The sequence below is a fragment of the Motacilla alba genome, chromosome 3 (assembly GCF_015832195.1).
Source record: "Motacilla alba alba isolate MOTALB_02 chromosome 3, Motacilla_alba_V1.0_pri, whole genome shotgun sequence".
NCBI lineage: Eukaryota > Metazoa > Chordata > Aves > Passeriformes > Motacillidae > Motacilla > Motacilla alba.
The window spans coordinates 88,236,269-88,260,324 of record NC_052018.1 but is presented as its reverse complement, the minus strand read 5'-3'; the positions used below and the strand labels follow the sequence as shown (position 1 = coordinate 88,260,324).

Here is a 24,056-nt window from a genome sequence, read left to right as displayed (position 1 = left end):
CTCTGATTGAAAAGCTGCTTTTGTAAACTTCACAGGCATGATTTATGCTGACTGAGCAGGTTTTATGTGTAATAGCTCTTTCATAACACCTCTGTTGAGTCAGAATATTTAAATATCATTGCAATTAACTTACATTTTTCCAAAGCTGGTTCTAATCCTTCCTCAGACACCTTTCTTAACAAATAGGAAATACTTTTGACAGCTTGATCAGGATTCTGTGCACCAGAGATAAGCAGAGGCTCAAGGTATTTCACAGCAGCATCAAGGTCATTGCTAGGAAAAAAGATTGAACTGGCTCAGTTTCTGAAATCAAGACTTCTAAACCTAAAGAAGCAATTATAATGAAGTTTTTGTTTTCTACATCAAGCTTGTATTTACCAGGAATAGATGACGAAAAAACATTGACCAAAGAAAGATTTTATTCACTCAGATATTGTAGAAGTGAAACAATTTATGACTGAATGAATAAATCAATTATCAAATCAATGATTTTTAATGGCCTTTGACCTGTACAAAGTTTATGTATTTTGGACACACTTTTTTCCTCATTAACAAAGAAGAGTTCAGCTTGCTGCTTTAGGAAAATGCATCCTGCAAATCTAGAAGGCAAAATCTAAACATTAACAGAGGGTATTTGAATAATTAATGAAGGCAATTTAAGTATTTTTATGCAATGTAATTAATTATTTATCTGATTTTTCCCATGCCTGCCCTTTTGGATGCAGAAGACAATACTAAATGTCATTTGGTCATTACATTTATATGCTTTTAATCTTAAGGTACAAATATAGTAAATGCTAATAAATTAATGCAAGAAGTATTCGCCAAAGTGTAAACTCTACTTCCAACATTCTAAAAAGTTCAAATGACAACATCTCTTACCAGTCCACTCTAAAACCTGATTAAATTGAAAAAGAAAACTGAGCACAACGAATGCTTTTAGGTGAAGCAGCCATGCAGCACATGTGAAAGCTATGAAAAATGCTTTGAAAACTGAATCAGAAACACAGTACTACCAATAAATGAACATTGTATTGGAAATACCTGTAAGAACCTGTTTTTCAGAGTTATAAAGGTACAGATTGCAAGGTATTTAAGAATATATAGGGTGCATATTATTTACACTGCTCAGTCTTTTCATACATCAAGTTAGTTTTGGTATGGGAAAAGTTGATGCTCTATGTGCATGCAACAATTTATTTATTCTTGTCACCAATCTCCATCTTAAGAGCACAGCCTGACTTTGCAACACTTTTATGACACAGAAATACAGGAAAATAAGCAGCTTATACCACAAATAATGAAGTATCTGTCCCATCTGAAGCATTTTATTTACATTCAAGTCCATGCATTAGAACTGTGTGCCGAGGACCACTGGGATCTGCTCCCTGTGGCCTGGCATGCCTGAGGCAACCAGGAATCTGTTATGTACTAGAGAGCTCTACAGCTTTCCTGCCAAACCAGGCACAGGAGGTCCACTCAACAAAACTAGTTGGAAATGAAACGAGAATATGTGGGATTCCTGAAGACTTGTTGCTGCAAAGTGTATTCGAGAAGCTGTTTTTGCCCTCTCTCCTCCAGGTGCTTCCTCATGCAGTTTTAAACAAAGGATAAACCAGCACAGTACCAATGTACCAACTAAACCAGAAATGCACACAGAGCACAATACTGAACAAACGGCAGAATCACAGGATACTAGGAAGTGTGGGGATAACTGTGATAACTAAACTGTGGCCTAAAGCATCAGTCAAAGCTGTTTTAGTTCTAACCAAAAAAAAAAAAAACCCAAGGAAAGACCTCACTCCACACATACACATCTGGCTTTCACATTTTGAAAGTAAAGACAATAATTTCAAGAATATATTGCCATTTCAACTTCTGGAACAGGTAGTAAATTTTTGTTTCCAAACAACAACAAGAACAAACCATAAAAATAAATAAATAAATAAATAATAAACACTTACACATGCATACATACATACATACATATGCATAATCTCTGGGTGCTATGTTTGATGAAGTAATTCCATTTTACCTTCAGATTTCATAGAGCTTTTGATGTAACACCAAGGAAACACTTTACATGCACATTGGAACAAAGGTATCAAAGCTAAATTACAGCACCAAAGAAGACCTTAATGCTTCACAGTTCTTATCCCTGTACTTCATTAAATTTTCAACCCCAAATTTGTACAGGAGACAATACCAGAACAGAACTGCACACTATACTCAACCAGAATTTTAACATCTGGGACACTGTAAAAATGGAAACAGAATGAAATGGATAATGCAAGAGATTTCCCAGCACATTGCAAAAAAGAATTAAATACACAGTCCTGTAAATACTTACCTTTTTGTATGAGCCAATGCAATTGCATTAGGCATTAGTGAGTAAGGTAAGTTAATTGATTTTGTGACATCTCCCAGGATGTTTTCAAGTACTTGCAGGTTCTTTACATCTCCTTTTTCTGCCAGGGCCTGAATGAGAGCAGTAACTGCTGGTCTAGTAGGCAACATACCACTGTCAAGCATTCCTTTTAAAACAGCCAAGGCATCTAACAATAGTAAAGAAATAAGGGAAACAAATCAGACATTAGTTCAGAAAGCACCATGCTGCTGGTATCATTAATCCTACCCATTTAAAATAAGTACAGAAAAAAAATTTCTTTAAGCCCTGCAATCACTAGAGTGAATTCTAATTTGAATACATATACACAAATAAAAACTTTCAACAATAATTTAGATTGAAAGGCTGTAATATCTCATAATAAGATGTATTAAGCTACTTTCAACATTGAAATAATTTGCTTTTAACCAGCTCAGTGAAAGCAGGTGTGTCATAAATATCCTCTCTTATGATTTTGAAGTCCTGACTCTTTTCTTACCCAAACCACAATCAATTTCTTTTACTAAAAACCAAAAACATTGTATATTTAAGAATAAATATAGCCTAAAAAAGTAGTTCATTATAGAAACTGAATTATAATACTGAGATTTCTCTTTTCAAGTGTGCACGAAAGCCTTCTTTCCCAAAATTTAATTTTTAAATAGAATTATGGGATACAAGTTACCTTGCAAGAACAAAAACCGAGAACTCAACCCTTACCTCAGAAACTCCTAAGATTATAGCAATTACATATGTTAAAAACACACAAGGTCAATCTCCTGTCCATCTGCCACAAATTCCCCAAACCCACAGCTGATGAAGTCACCCTCGTTTCTCCAAGCAGAATTCTTGTCAATTTACGTTATCCATGAGCAAACACACACAGAAAGACATGCCCCTCTGGTAAAAATCTCTTATTCCTTACCAGCACAGGCAGGATTAATCACAGATGATAATTATAATACCAAGGGATAACACTCCTAGCATAATATACACCCACATGAACTCCACAGCATTGCCATTCCAATTCAATATGCAGGTACTGAAGAAACCAAGTGTTACCATGAGAGGAAGCAAAAAATATCCTGTATGCTTTGGTTTCCTTCACAGGAAGATTTTTTTCTACCCCACATTCTTCTTTTTAGGGAAAAAAAGGAGCAATACACAACATTTAAAAAGCAATCTCAGAACACAAGATCAAATTGTGTGTGGACCTCCCTCTAGCACAGAGTGCAACCAGCATTCTCACGAACAAGGACAGAGAAACATCTGAAAGCTGCATATGTACAGAACTACAGCAAGAAGTAAGGTACTAGTAGCATAGTAGGTATTTCTGCAGGTAACTATAGGCTTGTGAAAACCAACCATGCATCTTTCAAAATGCTATATTATAAACTCTGCAAATTTCCTACCACGAAACTCAAGTTCTGACTCTTTGAAGTAAACTGTTTTTTACCAAGTTCTTGCTACAAGATATATCAGAGCTCTTAGGAGTATACTTAGGGGCCTCCATAAAACCTTTTAACTGTACCACATTACACACCAAAGAATGTTGATGAAGTAATTGAGGTATGTAAGTAGTAAAAAGCAAGCAGGTTTTACACGAGTGAAAGCCATCACAGGATGTAGGTCAAATGGAGCTCACCACCAAAAGACTACAGAAACACCATGCCAAAAATGTTTTGGGTAACCTACGAGCCTTAGAAAATTACCTGTATGGCTGAAATACTTAGTAGCTTGCATTTTCAAGGCTTCACTTAGACAAAGACAAGTATTAAAATAATTCAATAGACTAAAATAATTAAATAAAATAAATTAAAATAGAAACAAGGATTAAGTGTGACTATTCGTTAAAATTGTCAGATAAAGCTTGTTCAATGCACAAGATATAACAAAATATAATTTTGCGAAGTAATGTAATTCCACAGACTTGATAAACTTCACATTGTACAAAAAGTGAGATTTTTAAAGTTCAACAAGGAAGAGAGTTGATGTGACAGAATTTAGTATGCTAGCTAAAAAACCCCATACAGTCAGTGCTGGAGTGCTACAGAGACTGGCAGGATATAGAAACATCACTTATGTTCTGAAGAAGGGAAGATTTTTGGTGTGCAATATTCAGGAAGAACTGGTAAAAATCATGGCGTATTAGAGAAGAAAACAGAGGAGATTTATTAGAATAAAATCAGACAGGAAAGTCAGGTGAAGGCCTTGAAAGCTGCGAAAAAGAGATCTGCCAAGAGCAAAAGGAGCAATGGCATTCATCACTAATACTTCAGCGGATGACACCTGCCAATGACATGAAACTGGAGACTGAATGAGGAACAAGACAGGTTTATCAGCCACAGGAAACAAAGAGTACAAGTGAGAAAATGTGTCTAAATGCTCATCTTGAGTATTTTAATGTAGCTGATGTTACACGGGTATGGGTTACTAGTACAGCTATGCATGATGGAATGAAATAAAATGTAATGATGGCAGAATCAAAAGTGGACTTTCTGGAAGGCCTTATAAACTCAACTCAAATAATACATTGAATTTGTACATAGTTGCTTTAATGCCTAACGGTACTGACAAAAATATGTATCAACACTGTACTTAGACTTGCATGAAGATAGAAGACATTGCCCTGCATGTACAACTACCTGCATGCAGAGTTTTCCTCTCTCACAACAGTTCTACAGCCCAACTACATAAGTAGGACATAACACTGTGGAGCTGATCTCTAGGCTGCAAAGCAGCCAATGCTGAGGACCAAAATAAAACAACTGTAAACTTTATGCACCATCTTGTTGGGTACCCTTACGTACTCTTCAGCCACCATTTTCTTCACTATCATCATTGTTACATTAAAAAGAAAACCAAACAGAATATTTTGTTACTGTTGATATTGAGAACTATTAAAAAGTATTTGATTAAGTTTTTAAATCAATATTATAATCATTTAGTTCACAATCATACACATTTAACAGTCAATTTAACTCATCTGGTATCTCACACAACCAACACAATATGCAAGAAACAACTGCTGGGAATTGTTTCAGATGCTCTAAAGTATGTTAATTTCCAAAGCAAAATGACTTGTGCTGTGAATTTTAACACACTTGAAAGCCTGTACTTTCTCTCGTTCTGGAGCACAAATTTTGCATGTCTGAAGAGCTGTGATTCATCTTAAGAAAACCCATCTTGTGTTAAATGGAATGGAAACTGGACTAAGTGGTCAAATGACAAGTACATTCATATTCAAGCTGTATTATAAATGCATGTACAGTAATTTACGTCTCTCAGCTACCACAAAAGGCTCTTGATAAGCAGGTAATTTGCTAAATGGACTCCTTTATCCAAGTATTCGAAGGGCGTTACAAGAAAAATCTGCAGAGGCATTAATGTGACGTAAAGGTCAAGCATTGTGACATACCTTTCAAATAATCCCGCCTAACTTGCGATATGATGAGGAGGCTGCTGGCAGCACTGTTCAGTGTGAAGCCCTTGATGTGGGTCTCAGCACTAAAAGAAGCAGACATTTAGAAAGGAATTACTGACATGCTTCTGATACGATAATAAATGGTTGAGCACCAAGGTGAAATTATAAAAACTACTGTTCGTATGTTAAAAATATTGCTGCAAAATATCGACCTGGAGACAGCTTTTGTGTTATCCTGTCAATGGTTATAGAAGGATAATTTTTTTTTGCATTCTGACAGATGACAAAGTTGGAAGTGAGCAACAAAAGAAACAAAGTACAAGATTTTTTTTAAACAATCGGTTCAGATTCTTGAATGCTGACATATTAGATGACTAAAATAACTGCATGCCCTGCATTGTTCTGTTGTATCCTAAGCTGGATACTTTTTCTTCTTTTTTCAATAGTCACCATAATTATAAAATATAAAACTATTCTTTCAGCAATAAAAATGAAACATTTATTTTCAGCACTGTATATTTTAAACATAAACTAAAGCATATTATGAACTAACACCATATCATTTGGTTGATTAATTTTCAAATTTCTGTCATCTAGATGTATACAGGTTTTAAAGCGAACATCCTACATTTGCTGCCTTAGCCACATTAAAATTGTATTTCACTTATCAATTCCTTGTCTCCTGTAATACAAAACTTCATGTAAGTAAAGCAAAGACAGCCTTTACTTCAGTAACCCTGCTAAAGCTTTTCTAACACTCTGGAAATTAGTCAAGAGAGACTAACCAGCAATCACATTGGTGTTTATACTACAAAATGTTCCTGCTCCTAAATGACATACAGCCAAGCCCCATTTTTAATATATACGGATAACTTTACAAATGTTCATTTCTAGATTACAAAATCTCTACAGAGCAAAGGGGGGCATTGCCATTTACCATATCAGCAATCAAGATAAACCTCACTGATCATCTTGTGGCAAACAACTGAGCAGCCTACCTACTTGAACTTAGGGGCTGAGCGGATTGGGAGGTAAGCAGGGTCATTGCTAAATTGTTCTCCTCAATCCCAAGAAAATCCTTCACATTGCACACAATATGACTATCCTCTCAGTCACTTTCAGCCTCCCAGGCTCACAAATGCAGTCACTGGACTCGGGATTTTCTTCCTCTCCCAACCAATCCCCTTAATCCCTGCCTAAGCACCCACTGCTCAGTTCCGCCTTTTTTTTTCCCTTTGTCCCATCTGTCAAAGCCCTTAAGTCAACAATTCATGCATGAGACTGTAAATTACATATAACAAAGGATTTACTTTCTCCAATCTTCCAATCTTTAGTGTGATTAAATAGATGTTAGCTACTATTACAGAACTAATCCATCATTCCAATACTCCTAAATTTCTATTTAAAACTTCTTGGACTAAATGCAGTAAATATTCCTCAAAACAGTTCTAGAATGTGAAAGCAACTACACCTGGGTTGACCAACAGATTAGTAATGTTCTGGGATGTCTGGTGTTTGTTTCTTTCAAAGGCAGTGTAGGAGTGCTATTTACTTCTCCCACATCACTTTCTCATGGAAGTCTTTCAGTTCAGGTAACAGAGGGACATTCTGAACTTATTGGATGTTTTAAAATTATTTAAAAAGTAGTTATTTTGTTGCCTATGCTAATGTGCACAGTTAGACATATTATTTACTTTTTAAATTTGGCTTCAAACAGTAAAATGAGTAATATGTATCTAAATTAAGGTAGCTTTCCTGCATTTTATGAAAATATTAGGAGCTGCACAAGTTTCAGGCCACTACACACATTTAGGCTTTGTAGGAGTAATCTCTTTTTAGTATGAGGCTGGAGAAAATCTGGGCATCCAGAAATGTGTGCTGAACACACAGATTTGCTATTCCTCAATCACAGGCACACACACCATCACTTTCTCTATTTCAGTGAGTTACTTAGAACTTAAAAGCTTTTAAAAATGCCTAATATAATCATAATTTTGTTACTAGAAAAAAAGCCACACAGATATGCCACGAACAGGACCAATATGAAGTATTTTCTGTCTTGATGCAACAGTAAGCTGTCAGAAGCTTCTCAGATTGTCATTATTTGACATTTCTATGCTACAAGATGGAGTAGGAGAGTTGTGAAAAGCACTGGGGTTAAATCGTAGTTGGCTTTGACCAGTAACCAAGAAGAAAATCTATTATAAAATCCTGTTACTTTACTCCTAAACATCTCAAACTTCAGAGACTTAACACATTTCCGACCTTTCAGTCTTTCAAATTGTTTTTTCCCTGAATTTTGAATTTACGTACTACGCTTATCCAAACACTTATCTAAAGTGACAATTCTGAATCTTTAAAATACTAGGAACAAACCACCACCTTCTTTCTTCTCTTCCAATCTGAAAATTACTGCTGGAATTATGCATTGCTTTGTGCATCTTCCTTACAAGTGTGTTTGAGCTGTAGAGCAGGGAAGCAGTGGATCCATGTACAAATCTTCAGTACAATGTTTCAAGCTTCTTCCCTGAAGAACCTTCCAATACATCTTTAGATGCTTGAGTATTTTCTCCGAAACAAGCTAACTAAATTTTATCAACGTTCTTTGTACTCCTTAAAACATCTCCCCACCATCTTCTACTGGCAAAGATTTATCAGTTACTTGCATTACAGGGAGATCAATTTGATAAACTGATTCACTTTTCCCTAATATAAGCAATATATCCTGCAGGCACAAACATTACTTATCATAACACCCAGTTGCTGAGAGCTATTTGCAAAAGGACTATTTGTTCTTCTGGAAGCAGAACTCCAACACTTTTTCAATGAAAGACATTTCTCCAATCTAAACACTTCTAAAGAAAACATTAAAATAATCAATATCATCTTACACTAGACTGTTCCTGGACATCAGAAACTAAGTTGGCTCTAAAAACTTTTAGGTTTTTTTACAGTACTCTATATATTAGGTAATTCACCTACAGGCACTTTCAAATCCACTGTACTCATTCAGTGAGCACACTTGATGACAACCACCAGTCTTGTTTTAGTTGAATAAATTGAAAGACTTAAAACCCTTAAACCTAAATTCTTTTTTTCTGAACTCTTCATTGACAAGTCACAACACTTTAAAGCCTATAACCTGACCAGAACACATGTTACAGGCAATCATTAAAGCAAGTGCCGTATCATACAACCCACTAAAGGTTAATTCCATTCCTTTCCTTCTAATAATTCATGACAGCAGGTTGGATTTATTTCAGAAGTGTAAGAGTTGGATCTAAGGTTTATGGTCATCTCTTAGCCACTGGCATCACAGTCAAATGTACCATTTTGCATTTGGCAGGCAGCCAGCTGCCAGGGAGTGTGGGCAGGGTAAGACAGCAGCAGGGACAGGCATTCAGGGGAAGGCTCACAGGCAGCTAAGTGAAGGAATCTTGTCTGTTTAGATATTGCTCTAAAGAGGAAAAGGCAGACTGCCAGAAGGGTAGACTTTCAACTCTGATGCCAAGTACATTTGTTCAGATTGTTATTTGAAATGAGTTATTAGCAATACACACTGTCACTCTAGTACCTTTTTAAAAATGTGGCATATCGCCCTATGAAACACTGGTGTATTTCTTACCACAGCTCCTAATTACTAGTCATGACCTGTTTTCCCATTAAAAGATAAGGACTCACCTGAAAATGACCCAGAAATTATTTAACCCCTCTCTCTAAGCCAATAAAAGTCCTCCAAACAAAGAAAAGCCTTACATGCGTTTCACATCAAGGGCTTCATCAAGACAATTCTGTGTTAACAATGCTTTTATAAGGATGTCACAGGAACGATAACGAGACTCATCCTTCTCCGGAATTCTCCTGAAAATATTGTAGGCTTCTAAAAAAGAGTAAGAAAGCCAAAAGGAAATGTCATACTGCAAGAACGTTGATCACAGAAAGAAATCACCTATTCACTGAAAAAGGTCCATCTTAAATCTGTGTATCTTTTGCTTACATCTTTAAGCCCAGAGCTGTGGATCACAGCTTGCTCAAAACTGCCTGTATACAAACAATCAACACACACTTCTACAGGAGAAAAAGTTTGCTACTGCTCTTCCTTTCTATGCGGCTGTTGCTTCAATATCAACATAGCTGGTTAGAAGGGGAAACTCAGGATTTTTAAAGCAACACCTAATTCTGGGGTATGCAGTTACAGTGTCTGGTGCATGATCACAACAGCATTTAACAAATAATATAGGAGGCGATTCCAATATGGGGAGATCAAATTATTTGGCTACGACAAGATTTATACAAAACATACAATTTACAAATATACAGATATTTAGCAAGTAAACTACACTGCATTTGTTTGACTGATTAACAGTTTTATTTCATGCATTCACAATAACTGTCAGTGTATGAAAAGATGTTACCAAAAAGGGGGAAAAATGATAAGCACAGTTTTCAGTCATTTATTTTTCTGAAACAAGATTATGCAGCTATAAACATGCAGCTAGAACTGCCATGCACGCTGTAACATATGCTAGAAAGCTGTGTTAAGAACCACAAATGATCTTTTACATCTAAACAGCGATTGCACATTTCTTTTACTGACTCATGAAATAATCGCTTTGCTAGTTCAAATCACAGCCACAGTAACCTTTAAAACTCATCAGAAATAGTTGGACTATCACCACAAATTTCACAGCTAAGCATTAATCTTTTTTCTTCTACTTTGAAAGAAAAGACGAAGACAACTCATTTGAATCTTAATGTCATAAGAAGCATTACACTAATTGCACTTGGTACAGTGTGTTATGGAATTTTAATCAAAATTGTTGGTATGCCTTTCAATTTGCATCTTAAACTTCTTCAGCCAAAAAGTATACACAAAACCTCCTGAAACATAGGCACAGAAATGGCTATGCATAAAATTTATTATTTACATCACACAGACTCCTACACCAAGTTAATAATTAGAACTACCACAGCCATTCATAATCTACTTTGTATGCTTGAAACTTTGTTAAATATATATATATGAACAGAGATAAAGGGTAACAGCATCTTAGTAAAAATTAAAGTAACTTCTGTGCATTTCAGTTTCACGTGTACAAGAGAGTCTGACATTACAAGAGTGATTGCACTGCAACCAACAGAGCAATGAAACAACAACAGGACCACATAAGAAAGGTCCTGAAATCCTCCACCACTTTTACTTAGAGGTCTGAAGTTAGTTTGGCCTGCAGCAATGTGATGAACTCTCTTGCCTGCTCCGATGCTGATCACCAGCATTCACAGTGTTCAAGTTTCAATTCAGTGGGAAGACATTTTTCTTTCCAGTGCTCTGAAATCTGAGGCACCAGCAGACCAGCAACCACATTCAACAAAAACAATATCCCACTGAATGATATAATCTGCTACAAATGCAACTAATGACTTACAAAAATGTAGCTGACTGGTGATAGGTTTGGTCTTTCTGCTCATAAATGTCTTTGACATTTATGATGTTTGAATTCTATTTTTTGTTGAATTATATTTTGTTTGAATTCTATTTTTTTTATGCCAAAAATTCCTTATGTTTAGAGACTCATACGAAAGCTCGGCTGTCTTCAGACTGAACTAGGATTTCACTGTGTGTTTAAATATTACTTTCATCAGCTGGGTACCAAAATGGACCTGGGCCCTAGTGGTCAAGATGTCAGGCATATGTTACTCAGTCCATAACATGTAAGATCTCCTTCTACAAATAAATATATTTAATTTTCAGGTTTTTTTGTGATGACCACTTCAATGAAGAATTAAAAATATTTCTATCAATTTTGTTGTGTATGTCAGTCCTATAATCATCCCGTTCAGATTTTTTTCTTAACTTCATTTTGCATCTCTGCAAGAAGCATGTTTGAAGTATACCTAGATCAATCTTGACTTGAGACATATCCCTGATCATGTATTATCAGCTTATTACTTCTTTAGATGGCATCTAAAATTATTAAAATATATTAGCATTCAAAAGAGAAATTTCTTGGTTTCAAAATCATATTGTGCTATACCAGCTATTTCAAGCAGAAGATTTGTTAGAAAAGTGACAACTTGCCAAGAAAGTCTCAGTTCTCAAGACAGTCAAATCAGTTTCAGTAATTGTAACTGTTTGGGATATGTGTTACATGATCCCCGAGTCAAGTTCTCACACTGAGGAATCAAGACAAAGATGAAAATATGACTTTGCATAAATCAAGCACTTTGGAGAACAGATTATCAAAATGTGTCAGACTTGGAAAGTTCATTGAATAGTTACATAACTAGATTGAGTTAATCTTTTTCCCATCAAAAAGCTGCCCCATTACATTCACACCAAAATTACATGACACTGTTATATAAAAAAAGCAGCAGCTTAGTTTTTTTTGGGTTTTTCTAAGGCAAGGGAACAGTTTTCCAAGAAGACAAACTGTTTTCCAACATAGTTGGAACATTTTTTTCCCCCCTTCATTCCCAACAGCTCTAGACCACCTTCTCTCAAATATTGCACCTTTAAATAAAAAAATATGCAGAAGTGATTTATTGCTAAGTTCAATATCCAAAGTCATCACGGAAGTATTATTTTATATTTTTGTTTCAAACTAGTCTCCCTTCCAAGTTTAAGTCCATTACTTAGCTTCCTCCTGCTCTTCACTTGATCATTAATGATACCAAAGGCACAGGACACTTTCCTAGTGAAAATGTCATGAAGTACATTCCCTTGATTTTGTCTGATTTTCAATGACAACATTTCTTCATTTCTCATCTTCTTATGATACCAAACAGTTACCAGCATGAAGAATTTCCTGGAAAGATGTGTCTGCCATAATACAGGATTCTTAGTTTCATACACATAACATGGCACTGCACTCCCAGTATGCAGAATGTCCAGCTCAACTTGGGACTCCTAATCTAAATAAACTGAATATTTAGACTGAGTAACTCTAGATAGTAATTTCACTAACAATATAAGTTAAATGTCTGAATGACTGATACATTCTTCTTTTAAAAAACTCAGAGCTTAAAAATCTGTGTCCAACCCATAATATACACTGATTACACTTGGAGAAGAAAATTACTAGGTGTCTTGCATTTATAAATCTCCCTCATTCAGCAAAATTAATTTTTAAACCTACTGAATTCTGTTTTCTATACCGCTTTCAAGCGAGGTGCCTATTTATTTACTATTGTATAAATGAAGAAAATATGTATTTCCAGGATATTCAAATGCTCTGCACCTTGGAAAATATTAGAAATTAACTAATCGGGACCAAGGCTCTTCTCAGTGGGGCAGAGCAATAGGACAAGAGGCAATGGGCAGAAACTGATGCCCAGGAGGTTCCACCTAAGTATGATTTGTGCTGGTGACTGAGCACTGGAACAGATTGCCCAGAGAGGTTGTGGAGTCTGTTCCATGTGCTCAAGGATGAGACAGCCTGAGCAAAAAGGCTGGACCAGATGATCCACCCTTCCAAGCTGATACATTTTGGGATTCTGTGATTTCCTCCCCATTTTCTAAGGCCCAGTAAAGCTATTTATTTATTCTTCTGTCACTCTGCTTTGGGATGAGATGGATAGGAATGGATTTCCAATGATTAATTACAGACCAAATCAAAGGAATAGCACTGAAAGACACTTTGCTCCTCTGCAAACGAAGGCAAACGTCCATGCAGAAATTAATTCTTTTTTTAGCAGAGACTGGGAAGTTTGCACAGAAGAGCTCTGCAGTTAATTGAAAACTTTAAGTTAACATGGCAGAGGAAAAAGCCACAGTGGATTTCAGTTTACCTTTTGCTTTATTTTTCTTGCAAAGCATCTGTATTTTCCGTTCTTCCCCAGTAGCAGCACTGATGCTATCTTCAGGCCTTTCCTTTAAAAGAAACAAACATTTAAATTACTGTAATGATATCTGTTCGTTTTTTTAATAAGAAGAAATATATTCATATGTGTTGTTAGCTAGGAAAGGCAAACTCCACTTACCTTAGGTATCTCAAATGGAACAGCCTGACCATTTTTCTCAAATATACCAGCAAGTAAAATTAGTGTCTTCGCACGAGGAACAATATTTTCTTCTTGAATTTTTGTCCAAATAGCTTCAGCCTTTGCCCAGTCCTTGTTGCTTTCTGAAACAAGATTAAAATCTTCAGATAAAACCACATTTAGAATATACATCCATATCTAAGGTGATCCAAAATGATGTCTTTGGAAAATAATTAATCAATCAATCATGCACTTCTGCTTCACACAATCAACAATTTGAAGTATTAAACTATTTGAATACACTGAGGATGCCAGAAAAAAACGCCAAGGATTGTACAAATTTTCAGATACATGAGAAATCACCTCAAAAGTAGTGCAGAAGTGATCATTCCAACTCATCAGTTCTATTGTTTTAGACTGGTAATTTAAATATGCATCACTGCACATAACTGCAAATAAATAGAAATCTGGACTTCATTAAAGAAAACAGTTAACTACCATCTAAATACCTACAGCATGTGCTTTCCTGATGCTTTTACATTTTCTAGCTTTGCAGTCACCAATTGTGAAGCATTTATGACTCTCAGTCACTACTGATTGACACCCTGGTAAAAATGAGCTCTCTAAAGCAGGAACATTCTTCTCCATAAACTGCCTTGGCATTTCATTCAAATCAGGTTTTGCTCTCCTGCTATACATGCAAATCTTGTAAATTCTTCACCGACTCTTCAAGAGTCAGTCTCTCCTCACACATGCACAGCAAAGGACAGAAGGTGACATTTGATAGCTACAGCAATGGAGTATTGGAGAATGATCAAATCCTGGATCAGGCTGTTCAGAAAGGCTCCTTGATCTCCACTGTTGGAGACACCCAAACCTTTACTAAGCAAGGCTTTGATATGATCTGACTTTGGAGCTATCCTAGCTCTAAGAAATGGCATAGGCCTAAACTCCTGAGGTTTCCTCCAGTATAAATTATTCTGTGGTAATCAAATCCTTGTTTTCAGCATTTTTGATTACTGCTTAGTCTAGATGGTAGGTTTTGGTTTTTTATATGTTTAAAATAGATATGAAGTTATGGTTTTGGTACACAATGACAGTCCTGCTGTAGTTGTGCATGGGGAAGCTTTGATAGGTAATCTAAAATGGTTGAAAGCAGGATTATGCATGGCTTTTATCTTTCATGGTGACAGAAACCCACAAATGTTTTCCACTTCTTTGAATAGATGGAATTGGTTCTGTCTTCTGAAAGAAGACAGAAGATTTTGCATGACAGAATTTGATGAATTGTATCTTCTTAGATTCTCTTCCTAGCAGGCACACTGTCAGACTTAGTCACTGCCAGAGGTGAACAGCATGAGTGGAGAAATAGGAAGGTTCTCTCCCTGTTGAGACAAGATTGATTTTCAGGCCTACTTGATTTTTGATGGTGAACCAGTATGTGTAAAGCCAGACTTAGGTAACGCTACAGTTTTCTTTGAAGCTTTCCAAGGCTTCAGGAAATGAAAAGTGGCAAAATTCTCACGCGGCCTGTGGTCACATTTTTTTGTGCAACTACTCATGTCTTCTCCTGCTGTAGCAAAATGCAGTAGGGAAGAGCCTGCATCAATAGTCCTACCCAACCAAAAACATACACAGAGAACAGCCTAAAATTATTCAAAATTCAAAAGCAAGTTTTCCAGACATATCAAACACCTGTAATGGCTTAATAATATATCAATTTATGTACATACATTACCAAAAGTACACAGAAATCCCTGTAATGCTTTATGTCCCAATTTACTGTGTAGTGCTCCATACCCAGTAGTGCTCCATATCCAGTCTCAACACAATGTATTTTTTCAATACTTTAAAATAAATCTCGAAAATTTTAATCCCTTATAATACAGTATAATACACTGAATAACAAAACCAACATAGACTGAAAAACACAGAAAAGAGCAATCAAAACCTCATACATACATCCTACACTAAGTCTGCAGCACAGAAATGAAGTTTCAGTTTTCAAAACTCTTTTATGACTATAAATGATGCAAAAGTCAGGTTGTGGCTGGGGAAAAATAAGTAAATTTTAAAAAAATATGCACCTTGTAGAACCAGATCTAATTACAGGAGACGCCCAATTTTTATCAGTTATGAAGATAATAGATGAACAGGCTTTCTTCTCTAAGCATATTGAAAACCAAAACAGAATTAACTTTCAAATTACAACAGCAGACAATTATAACAGCATGGATTGGAAAACTTGTACTACCTAAGTCTATATATTATATTCATCCATGCATACACACACACACTCTCTTCTCTCTATACTAAGTGTTCAGGTCTGCAGATGAAAAAAACCAAACCCCTGACATCTCCTCCCCCACAAGACACCTCTGAAATGCTAGCCAGACTAATTGTGTATCAAGATACAGCTTCTCTCCAGAGTTATGTCCCATCTCCAACCACAAAGGAAAACAGATTACAAACATGGATACGATCTCAAGCTTACTTACCACATAGTTCGAGCAGGTGGTAGTACATCTCATCTCTATCGCATTCAAACAGATTTCGAGTTGATTCTACCAACTGTTCCAACGTTTCCATCTTCAAAAAGGAAGAACTCAGTTATACCTCACACAAACAATTATTTTTCTATATATGTGTACATACATGCTGTGTGCATTCAGCTCAAATAGTATTTCTGTTTAAGTATACACCAGCATTAAGTTCACCTCACCAGCCTGTCACATGTCCTTTCACAGACATAAAAATCAAGCGAGAAAATACTTCGAAACAATTTTTCTTGGAATAAAATGACACTTCCATAGAACACATCATACGAGTCACATACCTGTTTATTTAATATACACTTTTTTGCAAACCACCTTAATCTTCCAGAGTGTGCTCTCAAGCCAGGAGTCTGTAAAATATTTTCACAAGAAATACATTACTGCACATAGAAGATTCTAGGGGAAAATAAACATAATACAGGTGGTCATAACGAAAGTTCATAGCTATTGTTTGTTTTTTGAAATCTAAATGAAAACTACAAGTTCACAAATAATCACATTAAGTTGCATTTATGAGACATAAAAATTGCAGTAATCTTATTCAAGACAGTCTCCTTTTTGGTTGAACACTCCTGAGAGAGTTTATTTAAAATACACTTCAGATGAATTGAAACATTAAATAACTTCTATCATCACGTTAATAGGGTACTATTGCTGCTACCTATAGTAATCCTTCGTATTACTCCTGGTAAAGAATTACACCAAATGTTTCCAAACTGTCTTCACAATGAAATACTTGTTTTCGGCACCACTGCAACTTAGCAGCTAGAGAACCATGTTTCTGAACTGCGCTGTACAGATGCCAGGTAGAGTAACTGTAGGGCAATTCCTACTCCGGAACTGAAGGCTCAAGATTTACTCTTAAAGCTAAGACACTTAAGGCTTACCCTTATGTGTGTATACACAGAGGAACTGATGTGTAATTGTCAGCATGCCACAGTTCTTTGTGTTACTGACTTTTCCAGGCAGTGAGCCTTTCCTTATTCATTCCTTTGTTGTTTCAAGCAGACTGCAGCTACATGGTAGCTACACGGTAGCTACACATGCTCAAAGGAAAGGTTTCAATCCTTGAAACTCCATCTAGTGTAGAAAACCACACTGTGCCTTCTCGGCACCATATACCATAATCTAAATAGCAGTTCGTCAACTTAAGGAAATTCTTTAATAAAGATAGGAAAAGTCAAATTTTTTGAAGAGACATGTCATACGTTCTACCTACTCATGTCCAACATATCTAAAAAAGGTTACGCCAAAATGAGCGCAAAGCATCCATCATTTTTAACTCTTGGCTTTCTCTCCCACAGATACTTGGATTTCCTGGCTTTATACTACTTTGTCTTAGCACAGATACAACTTACAGAGTGGACTCTGGGTTTTATTTCAAATGGCCAGATTCACATTAAGCTTAAAGTAATTCCAAGGAAATGCGTTCACTCCTACAGAGAAACATGTGTTTTGACTCTTGAAGGCTTTTAGGTTTTAATATAGTAAGAAATCTCTGCAGTGTAAATGTGAAGTGCAACTTAAAAAATTTGAATGCCAGTTTGCACAAAAGAGGCAGTTTGAACAAATGCTGTGAGAAATACTAAGTTTCAGTTGCAAAATGCAAAACAGTGGAAACAATTACTATTGGAAATGTGAATTTACCTTCTCTCTTTTAAACACAGATAATTTCCTTTTCCCATATTCTCCAAGCACAGAATTACTACCCTTGCATCTTTCTGAAATAATTTAGCATACACCAGAGAACCAGCATGCAAAATTTCAGTGAAAACTCTAAAATTTTACTAAATATATAGCAAACTGTGCTCTGCAGAGTAAATGTTGGGCCATATAATCCTACCAATTACCCAACCACTCTATGAAATCAATGTAAGGGTTTGCCAAAAACAGGATGCTAATCCCACAGCTTCTCAATACGGAGCATCTCTGGGTGTTCAGCTGTACTGTCAGAATAGTCTCAGCCCAGAATGTTACAGAAAAATTGTGTCTTCCCACATATTCAAAGTGGCATATATAAACACAGCTTTCCAGGTACGTGCTTTTTTTCCAATTAGTTGTTTGTTTGGGTTTTTTCCTCTCCCCACAGTTATTTATTGGTACCTGTTCAAGGCTTTTTTTAAGAGCTACCAAGCAGTTTCACATAAAATATGCTGAAAACTGAGTCAAGAATTAACATCTTACACAACGGGCTCTTGATACACAACAGGCTCTTGAAAATGAAAAAGAAAGAAGTATGTTGCCTGCATTTGTAGCTAATCCTCTTTAGGACATGGGAAAATTCAAATGCTGAATTCACTTACAACTTCCAATATCACTGCTGATCCGAATGCCAATGAACTCAACAGCTCGAAAGCTACAAACTTTTTATAGTAAATCCTTTCCTGTTCAGAAATGATTGATGTGTCTGTCACTACAAGGACAGCTGAGTTATACAACAGATATCCTTGTGTTTCATTTTGAAATTGAGAAGTGTTTTCACATACTGCAGGTCTCAATCATCAAAAGAACATCTAGGTCAGATTAACTAAATCTCCAGGGCTTGCCTGATAGTCCATATTTGTAGCTTATCCTTTACAATCTTAGGGAATTTTAAACATTGCATTTAGCGGCAAGCAGTGTTTCTACAATACCGCAGACTAAAATAAAGAATAACAGATTGCAAGGAATAAAGAAAAATTAAGTAAAAAACTATAATTACTCTTCCAAATTCCCATTTACAATTTTGATCTTGCTTGTTTCAACGGACTAAATTAAAAAAAAAATATCTGTATCGAGTCTTAGTGGTTTCTTTGTTTTGTTGGGGTTTTTTGAGAGTCTCATGCAATTCATCCAGCATATAAACCAAACACAGATTTCTGGCTTTTACATTCTTTTGAACTATAAAACAGTTGTACTGTACCAAATCAAACCTTGTTATCCTCTCTGTAACAGTAACTACAGAAGAATATAAAGTGTCAGAAAATACAGCAATACTTTTCCTTTAGTACTCTTCCACTCTCTAACTACCTGAGGTTCAGTGGCTCACACTGGTTCTAGTAAGTTATTGCTCTTCCATGAGCTCTTCTAGTTACCCCTGAAACCCCTTAAGATTTATCACATTCAGAAGATCTTTTGGCAATGGGTTGCCTCCACCACCTTCTGCAGAGAACAACCAAAGTACTACCACTTTTGATTGTTTTCAGCCTAACTTCTACTAGCTTGGATTTTGTATTAGAAGACAATATACAATTGTTTTTGCTTTATTATCTCAATTTCATAATAATGTAATGATTAGTATATAAAATAACTCCCTGACTCTTCTCTACGCTAAGCAGAATTCAGCTACTTTATCGTATCTCCTACAGAAATCAGCCCAGAGTTTTGATCAAAACTTACATGTGATGGAATTCTTGGGGTGTTCTACACAGGGCCAGAAGGGGAACTCGATGATGCTGATGGGCCCCTTCCAACTCAGCATACTCTGTGGTTCTGTGACAATTACACTTACTCTACACTTGCAACCACACCAATTTACTCACTGATTCTACACCTTCACACACAATAAGGCACACTAACCAGAAATGGATAAATATGCTGCATCTTTGGAAGAACTCTCGTCAAGCAGCATTAAAAATAATGCCAACAGTCCTAACACACTGAAAGCATTTGATTTGTTCTCCTCCTTCTGAGAACCAGTCACTTCAGGTGATTGAAGGGGTCTAATCAGCAGATTTTCTGTACTAACAGCTTTATTTGAGCTAATTTCTACCTATTACAGCTGAAAGAAAACAGATTGTCTGGAAAAACAGTGACCTGTCAGAGAGGAATCTATGAGATGTTTTTCCAGATTTTAAAATGATGATAGAAATATTCAAATTCTGTTTACATTCGTATTCTGTAACTGCTACAGCCAATAGAGCCATACTGGTTTCTTACTTTCAAAAAAACTTTTCTAAAAAAAAGTTTTAAAAATTACAGAAGACATATGAAAAAACTTATTTACTCCTCTCCACTTGCCTAAACCAAACTTTTTCTCTTTAAACACAAAACTTACAGAGAAAAACCACAAAAGACAACACACAGACCAGAAGCCCTGAGTCCTTTTTAAAAAGATGACTTTCAGCAAACTAAGAGTTGAGAACTGCCCCCAGACAGTGCCATTTTTGCTGGCTTAGGTTGCATAACTGTTTAAAAACCAGCAGCAGCATTTTTCATTTGGCATGTATGTGACATGAGATGGAGAGCTTCTGTTTTAACCTTGCAACTCTGCATGTTCACAAATGACTACTGTGCCTGTTTGGCAAAATAATTCTTACATACAGAAATCAACTTACTCTAGCCTTTCATAACTGCACTGAGAATAACACATCAATTCTAACTATTCAAGTTTAACCCCAACCACCTTACCTAGTTTACGTTTACTTCAAAATTGCTGCATTTTGTTTGCAAAAAGTTCAATCTTTTCTTAGGGAAACAGTTCTACTATAATCACTAACTCAAACATATTGGAAAGAAACAGCCAAATTTTATAAAAGCCATCCATGTAGCACTTCCTGATTGTATTCTTTGGAAGGACTGATCCATTCATTCCTCTCTTTGCAGCTGAAAAATCCAGTAATAGTAAGAGACAGCTAATGCTGCTAAAGGAAGAAGAACATTTCATGAAGAGTTACATCAGCAGCAATAACAGACTTATGCTACCAGTACCAGAACCAGCTACTGAGATTGAGATGCCAAAGCAATGTCTTGCAGGAAAACGTGTTACTCCTCCGAGCAGACAGCCTTGGGCAGACAGCTATAAGAACTGATGTGTGTCATTCCTAACAGCTCTCTCCAACATAAGCACCATGGAAAACAGAACACTTGATGGGAAGTTCTTAATTTAAAGACAGATATTCCCCTGATTCCACAAAAATGTCTATGAAAATCTCACTAATTCCATACAGCTTTAACGAAGCCTGGGATATTTCCGCATGGCAGGTTATTTGAACAAAGCTGTTTACAACATAAACACTGGATGTTTTCCTTGAATCTTCCCCTAGATAAAACTTGTAGCAGAACTCCTCACTTAGTAGCTAAGCAGTAGATGCAATTCTTAATCAGAAAGTTAGAAAAACATATATAACATTTCTGTACCTTATGTAGCCATCCTAGTCTAGTTATTGACTGAGATGGTTAAACTATTTTACACTTCTATTATTTTTTTTCTCCTGCTAAACACTCCTTTACTTTTGAATAACAATGCATTAGCTTTTTAAAAATACCAATTAACATATTTACATTATTTTTAAAAATAATCTTACATCTTGTATGTACACATGTATACCACTTTGCTGTATTTCTCCCACTATAGTCATCATAGCAAAGTTTAAGTGAAGTATCATCGTTGAATATACAGGAAAAAAACCCTATTTTGATTATTGGCTCTGAACTTTTATGCAATAGTCCAGAAGCTCACAAAAGATCCAGCTTTACAGATTGAGTGATGTAAAAATAACCTGTGCATCAAAAAGCATCTTTGCTGTTGCAATCACATCAACTGCCCAATAAAACATATTAGTGCTCTTCTAGCTCAGCTTTTATTTAAGTCATTGTACTACCAGGATGGCATTATAGCTACCGCTCTTTATGGCTGACAATGGAAGCAATACTTTTTTTACAAGTTCATTTTCCACTTTGAAAGAAGTTTAGTTCTCAATGATTTACAAAATGGCTTCTTTGGTAATGACACAGAAAAATACTTTCACACACTTTACTCTTTCTAAACGAAAGAAAACCTTGTAAACTAAAAAATGAGTAATTTCTTTTCTTCTTTATAAGCAACTTTGCCCAGAAATAAATATGACTAAACAAAATACAACCCCTATAACAAGGAATTCTTTAAAGAGAAACTCATCTAAAATATGTGGACTCTTGTTCAATTTTTGGGCAAGAGGTAACTGTATGTAAGCTTGTATAATTGTATGTACAATTATATCTGTACCTTCAATATGTCTGCTTTTCATGTTTGATAATGAGGGTAAGTACTCTAATGCAGTACTGGAATATCAAAACTTATGAGCTGCTCCACTGCAAGTCATGCCTTCAAAGCCTACTCAGCTAAAGTGTGTTTGTTATTTTATTTGCAGTACCAGATATTTCATGAAATACAAAGGGACACATGTCTAAACATCTATCCTCACTAACTATTCTCCTGAGATTGTTGAGAATTCAAGCTAATTCTCTCCTTTCTGCCTAGCCTACAATCACACAAGGTAGCAAGCAGTCAACTTCTACTAGGTCCATTTTGATGTAGAAAGCAGAAGTAGTTCACAGTAAGAAGATACAAAGTTTACAGTCTCCACTGGGAAAGTCTGTACTGTTGCTTTGTGGCTTTTTTCCTCCTACATATGTATTTGCTTCAAAGCTTCTGTCAGTTTTACAGTTCACTAACTTTACCCATGCAAGCATCTGTTGAGTAAATACTCATTATTTTATTTATTTCACTTGAAAGAGGAATACATGCTGCTTTATGTTAGGCAAACATGGAGAAAAATGTCAGGCAACTTGATTATTTTCCAAAAATACTAAATAAAGGTAGGACAGAGTACTACAACTTTATCATTCCTCAACATGACTGAAACTGATGTACATTTAATCACTATTGGAATATGCTACATTTACCAGTAAGTTTTCCAAATTATGCGGTATATTATTACAAAAAAAAATCAGTAAACATTCCCAACAATAACAACACTGGAAGAAAAGGTGACACAAAAAATACACAAAAACTCTGCTTAAAACAAACTCCTCGAGGTTATCTTAGACTCAAAACAGAGCAAAAATTTGCTCTTGGCCTTGTAATGTGGTTTTACAATGTATGATGAATGAAAAAAAACCATTATAAACCTCTTCCTTCTGACACAAAGTCCCTGGAGCTAAGAAAAGATGCACAGATCTTGCCATAATCCCACATTCTGAACACATTACTGTCTTCCTTTTGGGAAGAAATTTTTTCAGTAGTCATCTCCTTTACCAAATTTCCTTATTCGAAACATATCCCTTCCCTGTAAGAAAAGGAACACTTTAAAACTTCTAAATAATGCACTGAACTAGTAAGCACCACTTTTTAAATTAACTTACATACAATGATGCATGGAAAAAAAATCCAAGTTCACTAATAAGTAGCTGCATCAGAGTCCAGCTTCAGAAGGAGAAGTAATGATTTTATTGGACTAACAGGACTCAATAGAAATAATTAAAAAATTAATCTTTTCTTGTAATTATAGGGCATGCATGCTTAAAAGCTCTTTCCCCTCTATCTCAGTTGTATACAGTTAGTCTAATAAAAGCTATTGCACTCCCTACAAACTATTCCTAAATCTCAGACCACCATTATCTAATATAACCTTGTTCACAAACATTTAAATTTTGTTTTAATCACCTCCACTCTTTTCTTAACAGGACCAAAATTAAGTCTTTGTAAATAAATTCTGAGACTAGATATAACCATCACTAAATTACACATAACTGATGCACCCCCCTCACTCCCCCAACCCTGCTGTCACAAATCAAGAAAGCATCTTCTCCTGGTAGTTCATCTCCAGCATAAAATCAGCAGGACGCAATTTTATGATGCAGACTCTTAAAAAAAGCAATCTGGATGAAAGAAGGTTGTAATCTCTCAATATCACGTAGAAATATTCTCATTGTTTTTATGGCAGATTAAATCCAATGGCAACTGGTATCT

At 35.8% G+C, this 24,056-nt stretch overlaps 1 protein-coding gene across 2 annotated transcripts in view; it reads right to left on the bottom strand.

Moving 5' to 3' along the window:
• The window catches only part of LRPPRC (leucine rich pentatricopeptide repeat containing), an 87,212-nt gene that overhangs the window by 9,099 nt on the left and 54,057 nt on the right, over positions 1–24,056 (bottom strand). For both annotated transcript variants that reach the window (XM_038131356.1, XM_038131357.1), the window contains exons 26-33: positions 16,627–16,695; positions 16,289–16,379; positions 13,791–13,933; positions 13,599–13,680; positions 9,567–9,690; positions 5,805–5,893; positions 2,351–2,555; positions 134–273 (exon numbers count right to left, since the gene is read on the bottom strand). In XM_038131356.1, the coding sequence (XP_037987284.1) occupies positions 134–273; positions 2,351–2,555; positions 5,805–5,893; positions 9,567–9,690; positions 13,599–13,680; positions 13,791–13,933; positions 16,289–16,379; positions 16,627–16,695 (943 nt within the window). The remainder of the gene's footprint in view (positions 1–133; positions 274–2,350; positions 2,556–5,804; positions 5,894–9,566; positions 9,691–13,598; positions 13,681–13,790; positions 13,934–16,288; positions 16,380–16,626; positions 16,696–24,056) is intronic.